General features: G+C 35.0%; 3 protein-coding genes across 7 annotated transcripts; all 3 read right to left on the minus strand.

The window, feature by feature from the left end:
* Positions 1-209: 209 nt before the first annotated feature.
* LOC128237135 (uncharacterized) lies at positions 210-2,038 on the minus strand. The gene is made up of 3 exons (XM_052952389.1): positions 1,980-2,038; positions 1,571-1,771; positions 210-596 (listed from the first exon to the last, which is right to left on the minus strand). Exons 1-3 carry the CDS (start codon positions 1,984-1,986, stop codon positions 304-306), a joined length of 501 nt encoding a protein of 166 aa, XP_052808349.1. The 5' UTR covers positions 1,987-2,038; the 3' UTR covers positions 210-303.
* Positions 2,039-5,888: 3,850 nt separating this feature from the next.
* Positions 5,889-9,563, minus strand: LOC128236710 (uncharacterized). 2 transcript variants are annotated; one of them, XM_052951779.1, is made up of 6 exons: positions 9,501-9,563; positions 8,615-9,055; positions 8,237-8,321; positions 7,637-7,817; positions 7,228-7,428; positions 5,889-6,255 (listed from the first exon to the last, which is right to left on the minus strand). In XM_052951779.1, the coding sequence occupies exons 3-6, from the start codon at positions 8,246-8,248 to the stop codon at positions 5,963-5,965; spliced, it is 687 nt and encodes a 228-aa protein (XP_052807739.1). In that variant the 5' UTR covers positions 8,249-8,321; positions 8,615-9,055; positions 9,501-9,563; the 3' UTR covers positions 5,889-5,962. The 2 variants fall into 2 exon arrangements, with proteins under 2 accessions (XP_052807739.1, XP_052807740.1); XM_052951780.1 differs by lacking the exon at positions 8,237-8,321.
* A 1,740-nt stretch (positions 9,564-11,303) lies between these two features.
* On the minus strand, positions 11,304-21,535 carry LOC128239278 (uncharacterized). 4 transcript variants are annotated; one of them, XM_052955849.1, is made up of 9 exons: positions 21,425-21,535; positions 19,149-19,425; positions 18,326-18,650; positions 17,815-17,884; positions 15,179-15,304; positions 14,283-14,729; positions 13,303-13,483; positions 12,894-13,094; positions 11,304-11,915 (listed from the first exon to the last, which is right to left on the minus strand). In XM_052955849.1, the coding sequence occupies exons 6-9, from the start codon at positions 14,634-14,636 to the stop codon at positions 11,623-11,625; spliced, it is 1,029 nt and encodes a 342-aa protein (XP_052811809.1). In that variant the 5' UTR covers positions 14,637-14,729; positions 15,179-15,304; positions 17,815-17,884; positions 18,326-18,650; positions 19,149-19,425; positions 21,425-21,535; the 3' UTR covers positions 11,304-11,622. The 4 variants fall into 4 exon arrangements, with proteins under 4 accessions (XP_052811809.1, XP_052811810.1, XP_052811811.1 ...); XM_052955850.1 differs by having other exon boundaries at positions 17,810-17,884; XM_052955853.1 differs by having other exon boundaries at positions 11,812-11,915; positions 13,000-13,094.
* Between the last annotated feature and the right edge of the window lie 304 nt (positions 21,536-21,839).

The raw sequence follows: 21,839 nt of genomic DNA on the forward strand, positions 1-21,839 counted from the left end.
CCATCTGTCTATATTTCAAGTTTTATTTCAATAACCTAAACTTTTTTCAATGGTAAGGCCCAAACAAGCACCAATTATGAAAGAAATTGTTAAGTGGAGATAACTTAATACATATATGCATGATAGGATTATGGTTCTTGTGCAGTGCTCTTCCTCTCATGTCATCTTCTATGTATCAAGTTTTAATTCAATCACCATCAGTAGTTTTAAAGGACAGACAGACGAAGCGGAGACTAAATGCTCTTACTTCGATAACATAAAAATACTTCTGGTTCAGTAACAATTAACTTTAATAGTTGATCACTACTTTTGGCCAAAGCCTTCACATCCAAAAATGATATCCAGCATTGTCCGCTCAAAATCTTCAAATTTTAGGAGTTTTGATGTATTTTGAAATGTTATACTAGGGGCACAAGTGTTGACATGGCTCAAAGCTGAACTGTTATGATTGAACTCTATTAGTCCAGATGGAATGTCTTTTGGTAATCCTTGACAACCAACAAAGGCTTGCAACACCAGCTCAAGGGTAACTTGAATGCTGTCTTCCTCAGCAGTTTCTGTGGAAATGTTTATTACAGTTGAGCTGATCCGGCCTTCTGAAATGAACATCACTAAATTAAATCTCAATCATTAAGAGCCATTGTAGCCCTGAAATGCTCATCTGAGACCCTATGGGTCTTTATGAGACCACATAACAGTTTTCAGGACAAGGCCCCAATATCAGGAAACTAAGCTTCATAACGTGCTATTTGTTTTAAAATTTCCTTTTAAATCATATTGAAAATCAGTTCACATCATTTATCAGTCAGATAACCTCAATTACAAGCCTAAATACTTTCAAAGAAGTAAATATTTCACAAATTATAAAAGATTTTTTAAGGTATAGAATGTTGAAACAAACAGATAAGACTGATATGGGTTGTTTACAGCTGAGCTAAAAACAAAAGAGAAGTATTTTTAATTCTTAACTTTGCTCTTCTGCGCAATATGACTACATTGCATATGAACAAGAGGGCCATTGTGGCCCTGACTCACCCACCTAAGCTTTTTAAAAGGACAGTGCTGTGAAGTTTCAGGAAAGAGTATCGAAAAAATGCCTGGAAAATCTATAGGTCACATGAGACCTCTGGAGGGAGTCGGGCTTTGACCCAGGGGCAGAACTTGGTTACTGCACAAGACTGCATATCAAATATCAAAGGCCTGTGCTTGGCAGTTTAAGAAAAGTCTTTCAAAGGTCTTTATAGGACAATTACACTATCATTATACACACCAAATATTTAAGGGAAGGCCTTACAGTTTAGGTCAAGTTTTTTTCCTTTCAATTTTCATGACAACCAGTGTTCTACATTGAATTAATGTCTTTGAATAATTCTAATTTCAAAAGGGCACCACAAAGTAAAATCCCCGTTGAGTTTCAATTAAATGGGCCAAGCAATTTGGTTCTGTGGTTAGAAGTTGTCGATAGATGACATACGTTGGGCGATTGGAAAAGCTCAGCTAGAGCACAATTATCATTTAATGGATGCATTTTCAGGAAACTTATGCTGTTATGTTGGTGTGGAAAACTTACTCTTAACTTGACATATGAAACAGCGAAAGTTGTATTCAATTGCCTCTTCCGTTTCCCAGTTTGGATCCCCTTTGTCAGAAAAGCTGAAACTGTAAAAGTTATTCACCACTTCTGCAGTTAAAGCTGTAGCTTCGCCCAGAAACTGTGTTGCCTCCTGGTGATGAAGTATCATTATATCCAGAACTCCATGCAGTTTCAGCCCTGCATATCAAAAACAAAGGCATAACCAAGAAATTAAATGAAATTAAATTATTGAAAAGTACAAATAAAGACCCTGTATTGAGTAAATTGCCTATCAAATGATTATTTGTGTATTAAGTCCAGACTGAAGGAATGATACATTTATAATGCACACATTTATATTCAACACATCCATGCAAATGATATAAATGACTATTATATCACTCACCATCCATGAACTGTCTAATATGGCCAAAGCACCTGTAGAAAATGTGGTACTCTTTAACTGTGTAGACTGCTGATGAGAGGAATCTTGTGTATGAGGTTTGTTGAAGCCTGATCTTTCTAACAAATCACTTGTTTCTATGGCTGCCTCCATATACTCCTCCTTAGATGATGCTTTCTGGATCTGAAATTGAAATCAAACTAGAGCTATCACAGAATATGATAAATGCCGTATGCCCAAGTGTTAGGAAAACTGCCTGAATGGAACAGTTTATGAAATCAAGGCACTTCCCATATCATTGTGGTCAATTCTGCCAAAATATTTAAAAAACCAACCATACATGAGAAAGGAATGGACTGGACACATCATCAGTAAGGCCTTTTATAACAAAATTAGCTTAAAGTTCAAAAGGTTGCTATGACCTTGACCTTGAAGGACATGAGTCCTGTGCACACACATCCTTATACTATGATGGTCATTTCTGCCAAAAAACTTTCAAATCAAACCATGATTGACACAGATATGGACAGAAAATGAAATTTGGATTGAATGAACGGAGAGACATGACAACATGCAAGTTCTAATAATACCCTCACTTACTTTGTGTACCATAACATTGACCAGGTGATAAACAGTGTTGCTTTATAAAGTGCAGTTCCAGCAAATCATCAGTTGCAGCTTAGTTCTACAATTTAATACTAAACATTGCACAGCACATCTTCTCATTGCACTTAGTCATTATTGTATTTTGAAAATGGAAAAAAAGTTGTAATATAAGTTTGAGTTATGCAACTTGTGCAGTATACTTAAAGCTCATAAGATCCATTTAATGGTTCTTGTTTTATATTCGGGACCAAAATATGTGACACACCAAGTTGTGAAAATATGCTCTCCTTTCAAGTGTAAAATGGTGGTAGTGGTTCTCGTTACAAAATGCTATTATTTAGCAATAAAAATATTTTAAAAACGGATCCTTACTGTATCTATAGCCCTCAGTACAGTGGCATTCTGAACATCTGCTAAAGGGATTTCTGTAGTTGGCGTTTTTTCATTCAATATGTATTTTATGATAGTTTGATGCAATGTCTTTAATCCAGGGTGCACATAGATAAATGTTAAAGACACAAGCTTTCCAAGAATAATATATTCTCCATGTTGAAGTGAACATGCTTAATTGGAAAATGTATTTCTGTCTAAGAGAGGAGTTTTTTCAAACACAAGACTAAAGAGCTCTCTTCGAAGACCACCAGCATCCACCCCTTCTTCCCCTATGAACTTGACCATAAGCTCTGACGCCAAATCCTGTTCATCTGCATCTGCCATCATTTCCTTCTATGATTTTGGTGCGCCTTATAGACAGTGTCCATTTTTTATTTTTCAGCTTACCCCGAATCTCTGTAACCGTCTCCTCTAGAGACCTGCATCTATAGAAATTTATAGATGATACAACTAAACTTTAGGGCTATTCCATTTAAACATATAATTCCCAGGGTAAAGGCACTTTTTTGAATACCTGTGTCAAATACCATGTTAAAAAACTTAGGGTAAACATGTGTGTTGAATTTTACGACTTATTTACAGCTATGGTAACATAAAGGCAGTCAGGCAATTTGAGGAGTGAATGCGAAAAGGTTCTAAGTGACATTAAATAAAGAAGCAGATATAACCTTTTCGCTTTCACCTCTCGAATTGTAGGCCATACCTTAAGGCATACTGTAATCTAGCCAATAGCCATTTGTTCTAAATGAGATAAACAATGATACTAACTTAATACAGAATTTCAACAGACACCTCATTACCTTTTTTTTTCATTTAATTTATATATTCAGCTTAGTATATGTACCTGTACTCAAAATAATTGGTTACTTGTGTTTTACGGGCCCTGTCTTAAAGCCTTCGAGTTGATCATTTTCACAACACTGATCTGCATGGAGCTCAATATCAACTGCTGGAACAGACATTCCACAAACTGGACAGGAACAAACATCTTTTCTGCAAAATAGTAAATTGTCTTCAAATTGTGCATTAGTACTACTTGTACAAGTATTCTGAACATATTTAGCATATGTTGGTTCAAGAAACCATTAACTGTTTTTTGATATTTAAAAATGGAATAAATTATAGCCTCTTAATAGTTTAAGCCAGCAGTTATAGATATTCTGTTTTTCCCAAGCTAATCCACCAGTGCAAACAAAATTAACCTTTTTAATATACACACAATACTTGGGAAACAATAGAGTCATTGGACTCTTACATGAATTTCAATAGCTCGAAATTTACCTTCTATTTGTACCGGCACATGAAAACCCAGTGTGAATTACAGGCTATATATATTATTGATATTCATTTTTTACCCTGGCCTATTGATAAATATAATCCCTATGTGACTGTCATGATATTTAGTGTTTTATTGTAAAAATGACTGTTAATTTCATCCAAAACCTTTCTTATCAATATATAATATATTGATTAATATTATTATGCTGAATCATTTTCTTTCAAATCAATGGAAGCACTTTGACAACAGGTCAGAGTTGTGGTTCTTGATTTTTCAAGGTCATATTGCCATTATTTTATTTATGTCTCATTGAATTCCTTTCAAAACATATCAATTTTTTTTTAAATTTTAATACATGTAGGTTATAAAGGGCTATAAATCTTGACACTATAAATGTTTTTATAATAAAACTTGTCAAGAAAACACATTGTAAAATCATATGAGCAAAATTCATGATATACAAGTCATACATTTCGATTACAAATATTGCCAATACAAACCATTTAACAAGAGGACCATTTGGCCCTAAAGCATTCATAGCGGAGTCAGCTCAGGGGTGTTGATAACTTTGTTTTCTTTTCATGAAAGACCACAATAAATGTTACATACCACAAGATGGTTACATACTACAATGTCACTTTAATAGTTGTGCCTTACGGAAATTAAATTTCTTTCCCCCAAGATTATAGATGAATAATAAAGATATAATTATTCCACTAAAAGTGAGTAAAGTCTAATCTGCATCCACCTGCACACTGTTTTTAATTAGTGAATGATTTGTCATTTATTGCAGGAATATAACAATTATCCCCACGCTATAATCTTTTGAAAATCAGTCTCATTTGTAGTGAATTGCACTTTGTTATTGCCAATGAACTATTTCTATAAAACCAATGTTGGTGTTTTCTAGAAAAAGGGTATCACTGGTAGCTATGGATGCTCCCCATTCATCCACATTCTTTGGATACTAGGCAGAAAATTGACCTACAATTGAAATTCTGGTAGAATGTGAATGACTGTAGCATTATTATACACAAGTTGAAAATAAACCATAACCTGGAAAGATATGGGCAGGCTTGAGAATTAATTTTAAAGGGAATTGGCATGATGGCCTGATATTCATCTTCAAATGTTTCATTATGTCATTGCCACCTAACTATATACCAAGTTTCATTTGAATCCCTTCATAACCTTCCATAATATTGCCGAACAAGCACCAAGTATGTAGAAACAAAAGGGGATAACTAAATAAATATGCAGGATAGGATTCGATTCTTGGGAACTGTACTTCCTCTTATCTCCATCTATCTACAAGTTTCTTTGATTGCAATCCCTTGATAACTTAAGACAAGCAACCATTATAAAAAAGAATGGGAGGTTATGGTTCTTGTTTACTGCCTTTCCTGCCATCTGTCTATATTTCAAGTTTTATTTCAATAACCTAAACTTTTTCAATGGTAAGGCCCAAACAAGCACCAATTATGAAAGAAATTGTTAAGTGGAGATAACTTAATACATATATGCATGATAGGATTATGGTTCTTGTGCAGTGCTCTTCTCTATTGTCATCTTTCTATGTATCAAGTTTTAATTCAATCACCATCAGTAGTTTTAAAGGACAGACAGACGAAGCGGAGACTAAATGCTCTTACTTCGATAACATAAAAATACTTCTGGTTCAGTAACAATTAACTTTAATAGTTGATCACTACTTTTGGCCAAAGCCTTCACATCCAAAAATGATATCCAGCATTGTCCGCTCAAAATCTTCAAATTTTAGGAGTTTTGATGTATTTTGAAATGTTATACTAGGGGCACAAGTGTTGACATGGCTCAAAGCTGAACTGTTATGATTGAACTCTATTAGTCCAGATGGAATGTCTTTTGGTAATCCTTGACAACCAACAAAGGCTTGCAACACCAGCTCAAGGGTAACTTGAATGCTGTCTTCCTCAGCAGTTTCTGTGGAAATGTTTATTACAGTTGAGCTGATCCGGCCTTCTGAAATGAACATCACTAAATTAAATCTCAACTCATTAAGAGCCATTGTAGCCCTGAAATGCTCATCTGAGACCCTATGGGTCTTTATGAGACCACATAACAGTTTTCAGGACAAGGCCCCAATATCAGGAAACTAAGCTTCATAACGTGCTATTTGTTTTAAAATTTCCTTTTAAATCATATTGAAAATCAGTTCACATCATTTATCAGTCAGATAACCTCAATTACAAGCCTAAATACTTTCAAAGAAGTAAATATTTCACAAATTATAAAAGATTTTTTAAGGTATAGAATGTTGAAAACAAACAGATAAGACTGATATGGGTTGTTTACAGCTGAGCTAAAAACAAAAGAGAAGTATTTTTAATTCTTAACTTTGCTCTTCTGCGCAATATGACTACATTGCATATGAACAAGAGGGCCATTGTGGCCCTGACTCACCCACCTAAGCTTTTTAAAAGGACAGTGCTGTGAAGTTTCAGGAAAGAGTATCGAAAAAATGCCTGGAAAATCTATAGGTCACATGAGACCTCTGGAGGGAGTCGGGCTTTGACCCAGGGCAGAACTTGGTTACTGCACATGACTGCATATCAAATATCAAAGGCCTGTGCTTGGCAGTTTAAGAAAAGTCTTTGAAAGGTCTTTATAGGACAATTACACTATCATTATCACACCAAATATTTAAGGGAAGGCCTTACAGTTTAGGTCAAGTTTTTTCCTTTCAATTTCATGACAACCAGTGTTCTACATTGAATTAATGTCTTTGAATAATTCTAATTTCAAAAGGGCACCACAAAGTAAAATCCCCGTTGAGTTTCAATTAAATGGGCCAAGCAATTTGGTTCTGTGGTTAGAAGTTGTCGATAGATGACATACGTTGGGCGATTGGAAAAGCTCAGCTAGAGCACAATTATCATTTAATGGATGCATTTTCAGGAAACTTATGCTGTTATGTTGGTGTGGAAAACTTACTCTTAACTTGACATATGAAACAGCGAAAGTTGTATTCAATTGCCTCTTCCGTTTCCCAGTTTGGATCCCCTTTGTCAGAAAAGCTGAAACTGTAAAAGTTATTCACCACTTCTGCAGTTAAAGCTGTAGCTTCGCCCAGAAACTGTGTTGCCTCCTGGTGATGAAGTATCATTATATCCAGAACTCCATGCAGTTTCAGCCCTGCATATCAAAAACAAAGGCATAACCAAGAAATTAAATGAAATTAAATTATTGAAAAGTACAAATAAAGACCCTGTATTGAGTAAATTGCCTATCAAATGATTATTTGTGTATTAAGTCCAGACTGAAGGAATGATACATTTATAATGCACACATTTATATTCAACACATCCATGCAAATGATATAAATGACTATTATATCACTCACCATCCATGAACTGTCTAATATGGCCAAAGCACCTGTAGAAAATGTGGTACTCTTTAACTGTGTAGACTGCTGATTGAGAGGAATCTTGTGTATGAGGTTTGTTGAAGCCTGATCTTTCTAACAAATCACTTGTTTCTATGGCTGCCTCCATATACTCCTCCTTAGATGATGCTTTCTGGATCTGAAATTGAAATCAAACTAGAGCTATCACAGAATATGATAAATGCCGTATGCCCAAGTGTTAGGAAAACTGCCTGAATGGAACAGTTTATGAAATCAAGGCACTTCCCCATATCATTGTGGTCAATTCTGCCAAAATATTTAAAAAACCAACCATACATGAGAAAGGAATGGACTGGACACATCATCAGTAAGGCCTTTTATAACAAAATTAGCTTAAAGTTCAAAAGGTTGCTATGACCTTGACCTTGAAGGACATAAGTCCTGTGCACACACATCCTTATACTATGATGGTCATTTCTGCCAAAAAAACTTTCAAATCAAACCATGATTGACACAGATATGGACAGAAAATGAAATTTGGATTGAATGAACGGAGAGACATGACAACATGCAAGTTCTAATAATACCCTCACTTACTTTGTGTACCATAACATTGACCAGGTGATAAACAGTGTTGCTTTATAAAGTGCAGTTCCAACAAATCATCAGTTGCAGCTTAGTTCTACAATTTAATACTAAACATTGCACAGCACATCTTCTCATTGCACTTAGTCATTATTGTATTTTGAAAACGGAAAAAAAAGTTGTAATATAAGTTTGAGTTATGCAACTTGTGCAGTATACTTAAAGCTCATAAGATCCATTTAATGGTTCTTGTTTATATTCGGGACCAAAATATGTGACACACCAAGTTGTGAAAATATGCTCTCCTTTCAAGTGTAAAATGGTGGTAGTGGTTCTCGTTACAAAATGCTATTATTTAGCAATAAAAATATTTTAAAAACGGATCCTTACTGTATCTATAGCCCTCAGTACAGTGGCATTCTGAACATCTGCTAAAGGGATTTCTGTAGTTGGCGTTTTTTCATTCAATATGTATTTTATGATAGTTTGATGCAATGTCTTTAATCCAGGGTGCCCATAGATAAATGTTAAAGACACAAGCTTTCCAAGAATAATATATTCTCCATGTTGAAGTGAACATGCTTCATTGGAAAATGTATTTCTGTCTAAGAGAGGAGTTTTTTCAAACACAAGACTAAAGAGCTCTCTTCGAAGACCACCAGCATCCACCCTTCTTCCCCTATGAACATAAGCTCTGACGCCAAATCCTGTTCATCTGCATCTGCCATCATTTCCATTGTTGTTTCTATGATTTTGGTGCGCCTTATAGACAGTGTCCATTTTTTATTTTTCAGCTTACCCCGAATCTCTGTAACCGTCTCCTCTAGAGACCTGCATTTATAGAAATTTATAGATGATACAACTAAACTTTAGGGCTATTCCATTTAAACAAATAATTCCCAGGGTAAAGGCACTTTTTGAATACCTGTGTCAAATACCATGTTAAAAAACTTAGGGTAAACATGTGTGTTGAATTTTACGACTTATTTACAGCTATGGTAACATAAAGGCAGTCAGGCAATTTGAGGAGTGAATGCGAAAAGGTTCTAAGTGACATTAAATAAAGAAGCAGATATAACCTTTCGCTTTCACCTCTCGAATTGTAGGCCATACCTTAAGGCATACTTTAATCTAGCCAATAGCCATTTGTTCTAAATGAGATAAACAATGATACTAACTTAATACAGAATTTCAACAGACACCTCATTACATTTTTTTTTATTTAATTTATATATTCAGCTTAGTATATGTACCGGTACTCAAAATAATTGGTTACTTGTGTTTTACGGGCCCTGTCTTAAAGCCTTCGAGTTGATCATTTTCACAACACTGATCTGCATGGAGCTCAATATCAACTGCTGGAACAGACATTCCACAAACTGGACAGGAACAAATCTTTTCTGCAAAATAGTAAATTGTCTTAAAATTGTGCATTAGTACTACTTGTACAAGTATTCTGAACATATTTAGCATATGTTGGTTCAAGAAACCATAAACTGTTTTTTTGATATTTAAAAATGGAATAAATTATAGCCTCTTAATAGTTTAAGCCAGCAGTTATAGATATTCTGTTCTTCCCAAGCTAATCCACCAGTGCAAACAAAATTATACCTTTTTAATATACACACAATACTTGGGAAACAATAGAGTCATTGGACTCTTACATGAATTTCAATAGCTCGAAATTTACCTTCTATTTGTACCGGCACATGAAAACCCAGTGTGAATTACAGGCTATATATATATTGATATTCATTTTTTACCCTGGCCTATTGATAAATATAATCCCTATGTGACTGTCATGATATTTAGTGTTTTATTGTAAAAATGACTGTTAATTTCATCCAAAACCTTTCTTATCAATATATAATATATTGATTAATATTATTATGCTGAATCATTTTCTTTCAAATCAATGGAAGCACTTTGACAACAGGTCAGAGTTGTGGTTCTTGATTTTTCAAGGTCATATTGCCATTATTTTATTTATGTCTCATTGAATTCCTTTCAAAACATATCAATTTTTTTTTAAATTTTAATACATGTAGGTTATAAAGGGCTATAAATCTTGACACTATAAATGTTTTTATAATAAAACTTGTCAAGAAAAAACACATTGTAAAATCATATGAGCAAAATTCATGATATACAAGTCATACATTTCGATTACAAATATTGCCAATACAAACCATTTAACAAGAGGACCATTTGGCCCTAAAGCATTCATAGCGGAGTCAGCTCAGGGGTGTTGATAACTTTGTTTTCTTTTCATGAAAGACCACAATAAATGTTACATACCACAAGATGGTTACATACTACAATGTCACTTTAATAGTTGTGCCTTACGGAAATTAAATTTCTTTCCCCCAAGATTATAGATGAATAATAAAGATATAATTCCACTAAAAGTGAGTAAAGTCTAATCTGCATCCACCTGCACACTGTTTTTAATTAGTGAATGATTTGTCATTTATTGCAGGAATATAACAATTATCCCCACGCTATAATCTTTTGAAAATCAGTCTCATTTGTAGTGAATTGCACTTTGTTATTGCCAATGAACTATTTCTATAAAACCAATGTTGGTGTTTTCTAGAAAAAGGGTATCACTGGTAGCTATGGATGCTCCCCATTCATCCACATTCTTTGGATACTAGGCAGAAAATTGACCTACAATTGAAATTCTGGTAGAATGTGAATGACTGTAGCATTATTATACACAAGTTGAAAATAAACCATAACCTGGAAAGATATGGGCAGGCTTGAGAATTAATTTTAAAGGGAATTGGCATGATGGCCTGATATTCATCTTCAAATGTTTCATTATGTCATTGCCACCTAACTATATACCAAGTTTCATTTGAATCCCTTCATAACCTTCCATAATATTGCCGAACAAGCACCAAGTATGTAGAAACAAAAGGGGAGATAACTAAATAAATATGCAGGATAGGATTCGATTCTTGGGAACTGTACTTCCTCTTATCTCCATCTATCTACACGTTTCTTTGATTGCAATCCCTTGATAACTTTAAGACAAGCAACCATTATAAAAAAATGGGAGGTTATGGTTCTTGTTTACTGCCTTTCCTGCCATCTGTCTATATTTCAAGTTTTATTTCAATAACCTAAACTTTTTTCAATGGTAAGGCCCAAACAAGCACCAATTATGAAAGAAATTGTTAAGTGGAGATAACTTAATACATATATGCATGATAGGATTATGGTTCTTGTGCAGTGCTCTTCCTCTCATTGTCATCTTTCTATGTATCAAGTTTTAATTCAATCACCATCAGTAGTTTTAAAGGACAGACAGACGAAGCGGAGACTAAATGCTCTTACTTCGATAACATAAAAATACTTCTGGTTCAGTAACAATTAACTTTAATAGTTGATCACTACTTTTGGCCAAAGCCTTCACATCCAAAAATGATATCCAGCATTGTCCGCTCAAAATCTTCAAATTTTAGGAGTTTTGATGTATTTTGAAATGTTATACTAGGGGCACAAGTGTTGACATGGCTCAAAGCTGAACTGTTATGATTGAACTCGATTAGTCCAGATGGAATGTCTTTTGGTAATCCTGGACAACCAACAAAGGCTTGCAACACCAGCTCAAGGGTAACTTGAATGCTGTCTTCCTCAGCAGTTTCTGTGGAAATGTTTATTACAGTTGAGCTGATCCGGCCTTCTGAAATGAACATCACTAAATTAAATCTCAACTCATTAAGAGCCATTGTAGCCCTGAAATGCTCATCTGAGACCCTATGGGTCTTTATGAGACCACATAACAGTTTTCAGGACAAGGCCCCAATATCAGGAAACTAAGCTTCATAACGTGCTATTTGTTTTAAAATTTCCTTTTAAATCATATTGAAAATCAGTTCACATCATTTATCAGTCAGATAACCTCAATTACAAGCCTAAATACTTTAAAAGAAGTAAATATTTCACAAATTATAAAAGATTTTTAAGGTATAGAATGTTGAAAACAAACAGATAAGACTGATATGGGTTGTTTACAGCTGAGCTAAAAACAAAAGAGAAGTATTTTTAATTCTTAACTTTGCTCTTCTGCGCAATATGACTACATTGCATATGAACAAGAGGGCCATTGTGGCCCTGACTCACCCACCTAAGCTTTTTAAAAGGACAGTGCTGTGAAGTTTCAGGAAAGAGTATCGAAAAAATGCCTGGAAAATCTATAGGTCACATGAGACCTCTGGATGGAGTCGGGCTTTGACCCAGGGGCAGAACTTGGTTACTGCACAAGACTGCATATCAAATATCAAAGGCCTGTGCTTGGCAGTTTAAGAAAAGTCTTTCAAAGGTCTTTATAGGACAATTACACTATCATTATACACACCAAATATTTAAGGGAAGGCCTTACAGTTTAGGTCAAGTTTTTTTCCTTTCAATTTTCATGACAACCAGTGTTCTACATTGAATTAATGTCTTTGAATAATTCTAATTTCAAAAGGGCACCACAAAGTAAAATCCCCGTTGAGTTTCAATTAAATGGGCCAAGCAATTTGGTTCTGTGGTTAGAAGAAGTTGTCGATAGATGACATACGTTGGGCGATTGGAAAAGCTCAGCTAGAGCACAATTATCATTTAATGGATGCATTTCCAGGAAACTTATGCTGTTATGTTGGTGTGGAAAACTTACTCTTAACTTGACATATGAAACAGCGAAAGTTGTATTCAATTGCCTCTTCCGTTTCCCAGTTTGGATCCCCTTTGTCAGAAAAGCTGAAACTGTAAAAGTTATTCACCACTTCTGCAGTTAAAGCTGTAGCTTCGCCCAGAAACTGTGTTGCCTCCTGGTGATGAAGTATCATTATATCCAGAACTCCATGCAGTTTCAGCCCTGCATATCAAAAACAAAGGCATAACCAAGAAATTAAATGAAATTAAATTATTGAAAAGTACAAATAAAGACCCTGTATTGAGTAAATTGCCTATCAAATGATTATTTGTGTATTAAGTCCAGACTTAAGGAATGATACATTTATAATGCACACATTTATATTCAACACATCCATGCAAATGATATAAATGACTATTATATCACTCACCATCCATGAACTGTCTAATATGGCCAAAGCACCTGTAGAAAATGTGGTACTCTTTAACTGTGTAGACTGCTGATTGAGAGGAATCTTGTGTAAGAGGTTTGTTGAAGCCTGATCTTTCTAACAAATCACTTGTTTCTATGGCTGCCTCCATATACTCCTCCTTAGATGATGCTTTCTGGATCTGAAATTGAAATCAAACTAGAGCTATCACAGAATATGATAAATGCCGTAAGCCCAAGTGTTAGGAAAACTGCCTGAATGGAACAGTTTATGAAAACAAGGCACTTCCCCATATCATTGTGGTCAATTCTGCCAAAATATTTAAAAAAACAACCATACATGAGAAAGGTATGGACTGGACACATCATCAGTAAGGCCTTTTATAACAAAATTAGCTTAAAGTTCAAAAGGTTGCTATGACCTTGACCTTGAAGGACATGAGTCCTGTGCACACACATCCTTATACTATGATGGTCATTTCTGCCAAAAAACTTTCAAATCAAACCATGATTGACACAGATATGGACAGAAAATGAAATTTGGATTGAATGAACGGAGAGACATGACAACATGCAAGTTCTAATAATACCCTCACTTACTTTGTGTACCATAACATTGACCAGGTGATAAACAGTGTTGCTTTATAAAGTGCAGTTCCAACAAATCATCAGTTGCAGCTTAGTTCTACAATTTAATACTAAACATTGCACAGCACATCTTCTCATTGCACTTAGTCATTATTGTATTTTGAAAATGGAAAAAAAAAAGTTGTAATATAAGTTTGAGTAATGCAACTTGTGCAGTATACTTAAAGCTCATAAGATCCATTTAATGGTTCTTGTTTTATATTCGGGACCAAAATATGTGACACACCAAGTTGTGAAAATATGCTCTCCTTTCAAGTGTAAAATGGTGGTAGTGGTTCTCGTTACAAAATGCTATTATTTAGCAATAAAAATATTTTAAAAACGGATCCTTACTGTATCTATAGCCCTCAGTACAGTGGCATTTTGAACATCTGCTAAAGGGATTTCTGTAGTTGGCGTTTTTTCATTCAATATGTATTTTATGATAGTTTGATGCAATGTCTTTAATCCAGGGTGCCCATAGATAAATGTTAAAGACACAAGCTTTCCAAGAATAATATATTCTCCATGTTGAAGTGAACATGCTTCATTGGAAAATGTATTTCTGTCTAAGAGAGGAGTTTTTTCAAACACAAGACTAAAGAGCTCTCTTCGAAGACCACCAGCATCCACCCCGTCTTCCCCTATGAACTTGACCATAAGCTCTGACGCCAAATCCTGTTCATCTGCATCTGCCATCATTTCCATTGTTGTTTCTATGATTTTGGTGCGCCTTATAGACAGTGTCCATTTTTTATTTTCCGCTTACCCCGAATCTCTGTAACCGTCTCCTCTAGAGACCTGCATTTATAGAAATTTATAGATGATACAACTAAACTTTAGGGCTATTCCATTTAAACATATAATTCCCAGGGTAAAGGCACTTTTTTGAATACCTGTGTCAAATACCATGTTAAAAAACTTAGGGTAAACATGTGTGTTGAATTTTACGACTTATTTACAGCTATGGTAACATAAAGGCAGTCAGGCAATTTGAGGAGTGAATGCGAAAAGGTTCTAAGTGACATTAAATAAAGAAGCAGATATAACCTTTTCGCTTTCACCTCTCGAATTGTAGGCCATACCTTAAGGCATACTGTAATCTAGCCAATAGCCATTTGTTCTAAATGAGATAAACAATGATACTAACTTAATACAGAATTTCAACAGACACCTCATTACATTTTTTTTTTCATTTAATTTATATATTCAGCTTAGTATATGTACCGGTACTCAAAATAATTGGTTACTTGTGTTTTACGGGCCCTGTCTTAAAGCCTTCGAGTTGATCATTTTCACAACACTGATCTGCATGGAGCTCAATATCAACTGCTGGAACAGACATTCCACAAACTGGACAGGAACGAACATCTTTTCTGCAAAATAGTAAATTGTCTTAAAATTGTGCATTAGTACTACTTGTACAAGTATTCTGAACATATTTAGCATATGTTGGTTCAAGAAACCATTAACTGTTTTTTTGATATTTAAAAATGGAATAAATTATAGCCTCTTAATAGTTTAAGCCAGCAGTTATAGATATTCTGTTTTTCCCAAGCTAATCCACCAGTGCAAACAAAATTATACCTTTTTAATATACACACAATACTTGGGAAACAATAGAGTCATTGGACTTTACATGAATTTCAATAGCTCGAAATTTACCTTCTATTTGTACCGGCACATGAAAACCCAGTGTGAATTACAGGCTATATATATATATTGATATTCATTTTTTACCCTGGCCTATTGATAAATATAATCCCTATGTGACTGTTTTATTGTAAAAATGACTGTTAATTTCATCCAAAACCTTTCTTATCAATATATAATATATTGATTAATATTATTATGCTGAATCATTTTCTTTCAAATCAAGGGAAGCACTTTGACAACAGGTCAGAGTTGTGGTTCTTGATTTTTCAAGGTCATATTGCCATTATTTTATTTATGTCTCATTGAATTCCTTTCAAAACATATCAATTTTTTTTTTAAATTTTAATACATGTAGGTTATAAAGGGCTATAAATCTTGACACTATAAATGTTTTATAATAAAACTTGTCAAGAAAAAACACATTGTTACTGGAAGTGAGTGTTTAAAGTTAAAAGTTGAAAAATTCAATAGTTTTGAAGCTGTTATAAAGAAAAAATACATTGAAAATGTGAACAGACAGAAAGGGTTATAACTTTAAGGCACAAACATTTCAGGCCTAAACAAGAGATGTTTGTACAACATGTATTCCCCCCTGATGGCACCAAATTAATGAGTTTGAATTTTCTTATATTGATCAGACATGTTTTTGCGTTAAGTTTCACCATGACCTTCCTCCTGTTTATCTTGAAATTGATAGGGTTCATCTACCGGTACTTGTTATGATCAACCCACCTACTATTTGAGTAACATAGTTCAAATCATTCTCTAGTTTTCCAACAAACAGTCTAACAGGCATTTGCAAAGTAATAAACATGCTGCTTATTCAAACAAAAATGATCAATATGAACACAAAACATAACAAACAAATCATAAGAAAAATCATGCAATCAGGATCTCATATTGATTTAAAAAATAAGTTGGTACATTAATTAGATATTTGGTCAAGGAGCAACTACAATCATTTATTTGAAACTTCCTTGAATTTGTTATTCCTCATGGATGAACTTCATAATGATGTTGTTGTTGATCAATCGTGACCCCTTGTTGTATTTTTGTAGAGTGTCACCCAAGGAAGCTTCCTGTAAAGTTTCATTGAATTCATCCAGGTAGTTCAAGAGGATATGTTTTTTAAGCAATTGTTGACGGACGGACTGACGGACTGACTGACTGACAGCCGGACGCCTGACAAAGACCGATCACAATAGCTCACCTAGAGCACTTCGTGCTCTGGTGACCTAAAGAGCTCACTTTCAGCTGTTGGTCAAAGTAAGGTTAAGCAACATGAAACAAAACAAATCTAAAGGGAACACTTTTGAACTTAAACAGGTGTTATATTTACTTCGCTTCTTCTCCGGATCGATTTTCTTTTACCAGTTTATGATTTAATAAGAAGACACTCTTATATTGCCAAGCGACATTGTTCCTAATAGTTTTCTAAGTGTTTCTAGTTGGTAATCAAGGCAACCACATTATGGATATATTAACAAGAGATGTTAGTCAAACATTATGCCCCCCTGAGTGCCAAGTTGTCAGAAATATTTGGACAATTGAATGAAATATGCATGGACTGAAATGACAGCTGATTTGTCATTGACATTGGATGCATATGAGGCAGGTCATCTACTGGTCATACCTAATCTTCATGTCAAGTTTGATGACCATAGGTCCGGGAATTGTTGAGTTATCACTCGGACAAGCTTTGGTCTTCCAACAGACCGACCGACATGTGCAAAGCAATTTATATAACCCCTCTGCTTCGAAGTGGGGCATAATTAAACTAGATGTTCACTGAAAACTGATACTTCAACTCATGCATTTAGTGACATATAAATTTCTACTGTCTACTATACAAGACAAATATCAGAACAATACTCTTACTTTAAAACTTTACTGAAGAAAATATATCCTTGATGATCATCTATCTTAGTTTGAAACAAACACGGCACTTAGTGGATAGAGGAGCTTGAGGCAAATTTTCTCCAAAATTGCATAAGATGCACTTTACTTATGATAACTTAAGAAGGCAAATAAATGCCCAACTAAAATAGTAACATAAAAGAAAATCATTTCTATACAAACATTTATACATCAATCCCAATCATCTGTGCATGCATTAAAAAATCATCCATATAGTGAACTTAAAAGTGGCATAATGAACAATAACAAAGGTTCTTGTAAATTAAACCGGTACCGGTATTCATGAATTACATCATAACATATGATACCTTACCGAATCAGAATTTCCGCAGACTTCTATATGCTTCATTTCCACACTTTAGGCACTTCTCATGAAAAACCTCCTGCAACGATGAATGAGAAACATAGATATATGTATTTACTGTGTAGAAATCAGTCAAGAACCCTCTTTCTTTGAAAGCAATTGGTAAAAACATTATTTTCTTAAAGCTTTTGAGTGCATATCATAATCTGCTTTTTGACCTTATTGGTAGTTCTGAGTGATGAAGTTCAAAGTTATTTAAATAACTTTACACTTTTTGACAATTATTCAAATTATTCTATGATTTTTTCAATTTATTTCTTTGGACCAGTAAAAATAAAGCAAAATAATTAATGCAACTACATGTACCGGTATTATACAATGGTTTAAAGAAGTTGTCTGCACGCTCTTCCCTGAATAATTCATTAGTTTCAGTTCATCATCTTCATGAACATTCAAATTTAGGGCATGTCAATAAGTTACTGTTTCATTTTTTTTAAACACAAACTCAAAGCATATTTACCGTTCCACTCTGACTTTTCACAGGACTTACAGACAGACATGTCTGTAATTGTCGGACATATATCATGGCCTGTCCAAGGCCACATCTGTCAGCTAAATACTGTGTTGTGTAGCCTTCTGGTGGCAAACGGATCACTTCCAGCAAATTTCTGGACCCAACTGCAGATCTTAGCAGTTGAAATCCTCCAGCCTCTTTTAATTTGGGAAAGAACTCTGACAGTTTTTGTCTTAGGTCAATGAAGGAGTTGGTTTTTGGAATTGTGATTTTAATTTCCCCTAGCCCCGCCTCCTGAAGCACCCTTTTTTTCCCGAGATGGAGTCCCATCCTATATGATAACAAAATTGATTCATATGCAATTTTCAATTCATTAATTCAGTCATGAAATAAAATGCTTTTAAATTGAAGTACATAAGTATCATGAGGACATATTATAACTTTCAACTTACTGTTTTTATTTTATACATAACAGATCCTACTTTGAAATACACTATTGAATATAACATGCTTGAAACAGCAACAACATTAGGTAAAATGCCTTACTAATTTAATAATTTCTTTAATTAACCTCAAATTTTAAAATATTTAAAGTTATGACAAACAGAAATATCTGTTTAGACTGTAAAATATATCAACATGAAAAAAACAAACCTTTTGGCTAATACGAAATCAAGTTTGCTTGAACATGCACATTTGGTTGAAAAATGAAAAACTGACCAATAACATACTAGTCGGAAGATATGTTTATAAATTTATAATAAAGAACGTAAAAGATAGTAAGCAAGGGAGTTTTATTGATTTGTTAAACCTTGTTTTCTTTATTAACCTGATCTATCCTTGAAAGGCAGAAAAACCTATGAGTCCATGTGGTAAACTCATCACTTGGTGACGGATGCTGCATCCGTCGCCTTGCAGGTCCATTAGTCCTGTACGGTGCGAAAAGCTGCCGAACAGTTGGCCTAGCACACGTAGAAGCTGTATAACTACTATTACTACTTTATGAATTGATTGCTGTGCTGGTTGTGTTGTTTGCAATTCTCCCAAAAGAGAGCAAGCTTGCTGCAACAAAGACACCACTCTTTGCTGTTGCTGGGACATCTTATCTAAAATTAAATAAAAAATTGCCATGAATCAAAATAAATGATACCAAGGGCAGTAATGTCAGGTGCGTCAAGGTTGCTTAGTTCATTGTGGTATAAAACATCCTCAATTCCATGAATATAAAAATCCCCGGTTCTTCTTAGACAAAGTACTGTAAAGAGGGGGAAAAGGAAGAGGGAAAGGGGTGGGGAGAAAGATGGGGGATAAAGAGGGGAAGAAAGAGATGGGGAGAAAGATGGCGGAGGGTTGGGAGAAAATTGGGAAAAAACAAGAGCTGTCACAGTATGTGACGAATGCCCCCCGAATGTGACATTGACCTTTGAACAAGGTCAGAACAGGAAAATTCTTGCCTTCACATGTCAAATACATATGGCAAGTTATTTTAAATTGCCTCTAACATACCACCCATATCTGACAACCTACACTCTTATGACCTTATATTCAGCATTCCATTGTGAACACTAAGTGTATCTTTCACCTTAGGGGTAGGGATATGGGTCATGCACGCAACACGTTGTCTTGGTATGTCGAACACAAGTGTCAAGTTATTTTAAAATCTGTACATACAAGAAAAAGTAACAGCCCGGACACGACAGCCTATAATCATTGTCCTTATAAATATATGCAGAATTCCACTTTAAATAAACACCTAAGTGTGACCTTGACCATAGAGGTAAGGACACTGGTCTTGCATGCGACACGTCATCTTGGTATGTGGAACAAATGTGGCAAGTTATTTTAAAAATCTTCTATACAAGGGAAAGTTACAGCCTGGACATGAGTAATTGAGACAGACACAAGGGCGGACAGATGACGGACGGTGCAATTTTAATATGCCCACCTTTGGGGACATAAAAAGAGGAATTGGAAGTGAATTTGGTAAAAATTAGATGAAGGTATGGGGGATTTCGAAACATGTGCAACAAAATACGTCCAATGGTGGCTCAATGGGAAAGACAGAAGAGAGGAGAAAGATCTTGTACCATGCACAAATATAAGCGGTGGTTCTGAGAGACCCAAACCCTTCATGCACCAGTTAATTGTAACCTCGGCCCCCGAGGTCCGGGGAATAGCGGGGACTTTGACTTTCGGTCCAGCCAAGCCCGGGCAAAATTTCTGCCTAGTCCAAATAATTGTACGTTGACGGATTTTTTTTAGATTTTTGATATGGCAAATCCTTCACGTACAATCCAATGTTCCGATCGGGATTCCGGGTTAAAGCATATTGCGTCTATAAAATATAATAAAAACAAGAAATATTACCAGATAATGTTATTTTATATTAGTTCCGTACACCAAAAATAAATATCCAACTTATAATTATGAGTTTGACGGCTTTTCTTCATTTCATTCTGTCAAAACATAACGATATATACATGAAGGGCACCTGCAAGGCTTCAGGGCACAGTTTTAAATCGCTCGGAACACTTCGGCCATGGCCGAGTTGTTACGATTGTATAACGAGGTCTATCTCGAAGCTTTGTCGGAGGAGGCCGAGTTATTACGATTGTATCGAGTTGTTCCCCTTCGCTTAATTGTTGTCTGTGTCAGTCAACTTTCGTTTTATTTGAAAGGTGAACAACTTGTTTTAATGCATTAAATGCTTGTTTAGTGCAACATAACATTTCGCGTACATGGTAAAATATGAATATAACTCTTTATGATCAATTTCAACCATAAAATACTTCACTTTAAACAATTTCAATCGTTTTTTGCACATTCCCCTTTAGACGTTAGGGATTGGAAGAATCCCGTATAACACGTCTATTATTTTAGACTAAACTTCTGCCCTGCGGGAACGATCTGCTAGTTAACCCCCACCATATGCCCCCGCACCGAAGGGACCCTAGTTAAAGCCAATTTCCCGCTATATTTGCGAGAAGACAAAAGCAACGCAGTCACCAGGCACTGGGAGGCCTAGGCTACTGGAAGGTCAAACGGGTTGCGAAACAGATGACATTTAATTTCAGACATTTTTAGAAAAATAAATGTGTTTCTTACCTAAAGTTTGAAAACGTAGCTACATCGGTCTTGTTTTCTTGATTTACAAAATATGTTTCCTCAACCAGCCATGTGTTTAGTGAAAGCTGCGCAAGTTTCCTTATAGTAAATGACAATTTCAAATCAAGGGGAAGTAACTTTTCTTTTATTAGATGGAGCTAGCATTTACAAGCTCGTGATTGGTTTCGTATTCAATTTCCAGTTTTAGAATAATGCAGATTCGAGTTAGAAGTTTGACGAATAGAGTTCTGCATTTTAAATAAACGAGTTTATTTATAACGACATATCTTCACTGTGATTTGTTAATATGGACATGCTTAGTTTCGATTACCCAGTTTAAGCGTATTGCGGTTTGCCGTAATGCGTTAGCCACATAGCGGTTTGGTGTTTAGCATTAGACACATAGCGGTTTGCA

This window comes from Mya arenaria, chromosome 6 (genome assembly GCF_026914265.1).
Source record: "Mya arenaria isolate MELC-2E11 chromosome 6, ASM2691426v1".
Taxonomy (NCBI): Eukaryota; Metazoa; Mollusca; class Bivalvia; order Myida; family Myidae; genus Mya; species Mya arenaria.

Bases quoted from the DNA above. Each gene is read 5' to 3' on its own strand.
- LOC128239278 (XM_052955849.1), bottom strand. From the start codon at position 14,636: ATGGAAATGATGGCAGATGCAGATGAACAGGATTTGGCGTCAGAGCTT. The intron at 13,095-13,302 runs GTGAGTGATATA...TTTGATATGCAG, and splicing joins TATTAGACAGTTCATGGATG to GGCTGAAACTGCATGGAGTT. The intron at 11,916-12,893 runs GTAAGTTTTCCA...TGTTCATTTCAG, and splicing joins TTTCATATGTCAAGTTAAGA to AAGGCCGGATCAGCTCAACT.
- LOC128237135 (XM_052952389.1), bottom strand. The intron at 597-1,570 runs GTAAGTTTTCCA...TGTTCATTTCAG, and splicing joins TTTCATATGTCAAGTTAAGA to AAGGCCGGATCAGCTCAACT.
- LOC128236710 (XM_052951779.1), bottom strand. The intron at 7,429-7,636 runs GTGAGTGATATA...TTTGATATGCAG, and splicing joins TATTAGACAGTTCATGGATG to GGCTGAAACTGCATGGAGTT. The intron at 6,256-7,227 runs GTAAGTTTTCCA...TGTTCATTTCAG, and splicing joins TTTCATATGTCAAGTTAAGA to AAGGCCGGATCAGCTCAACT.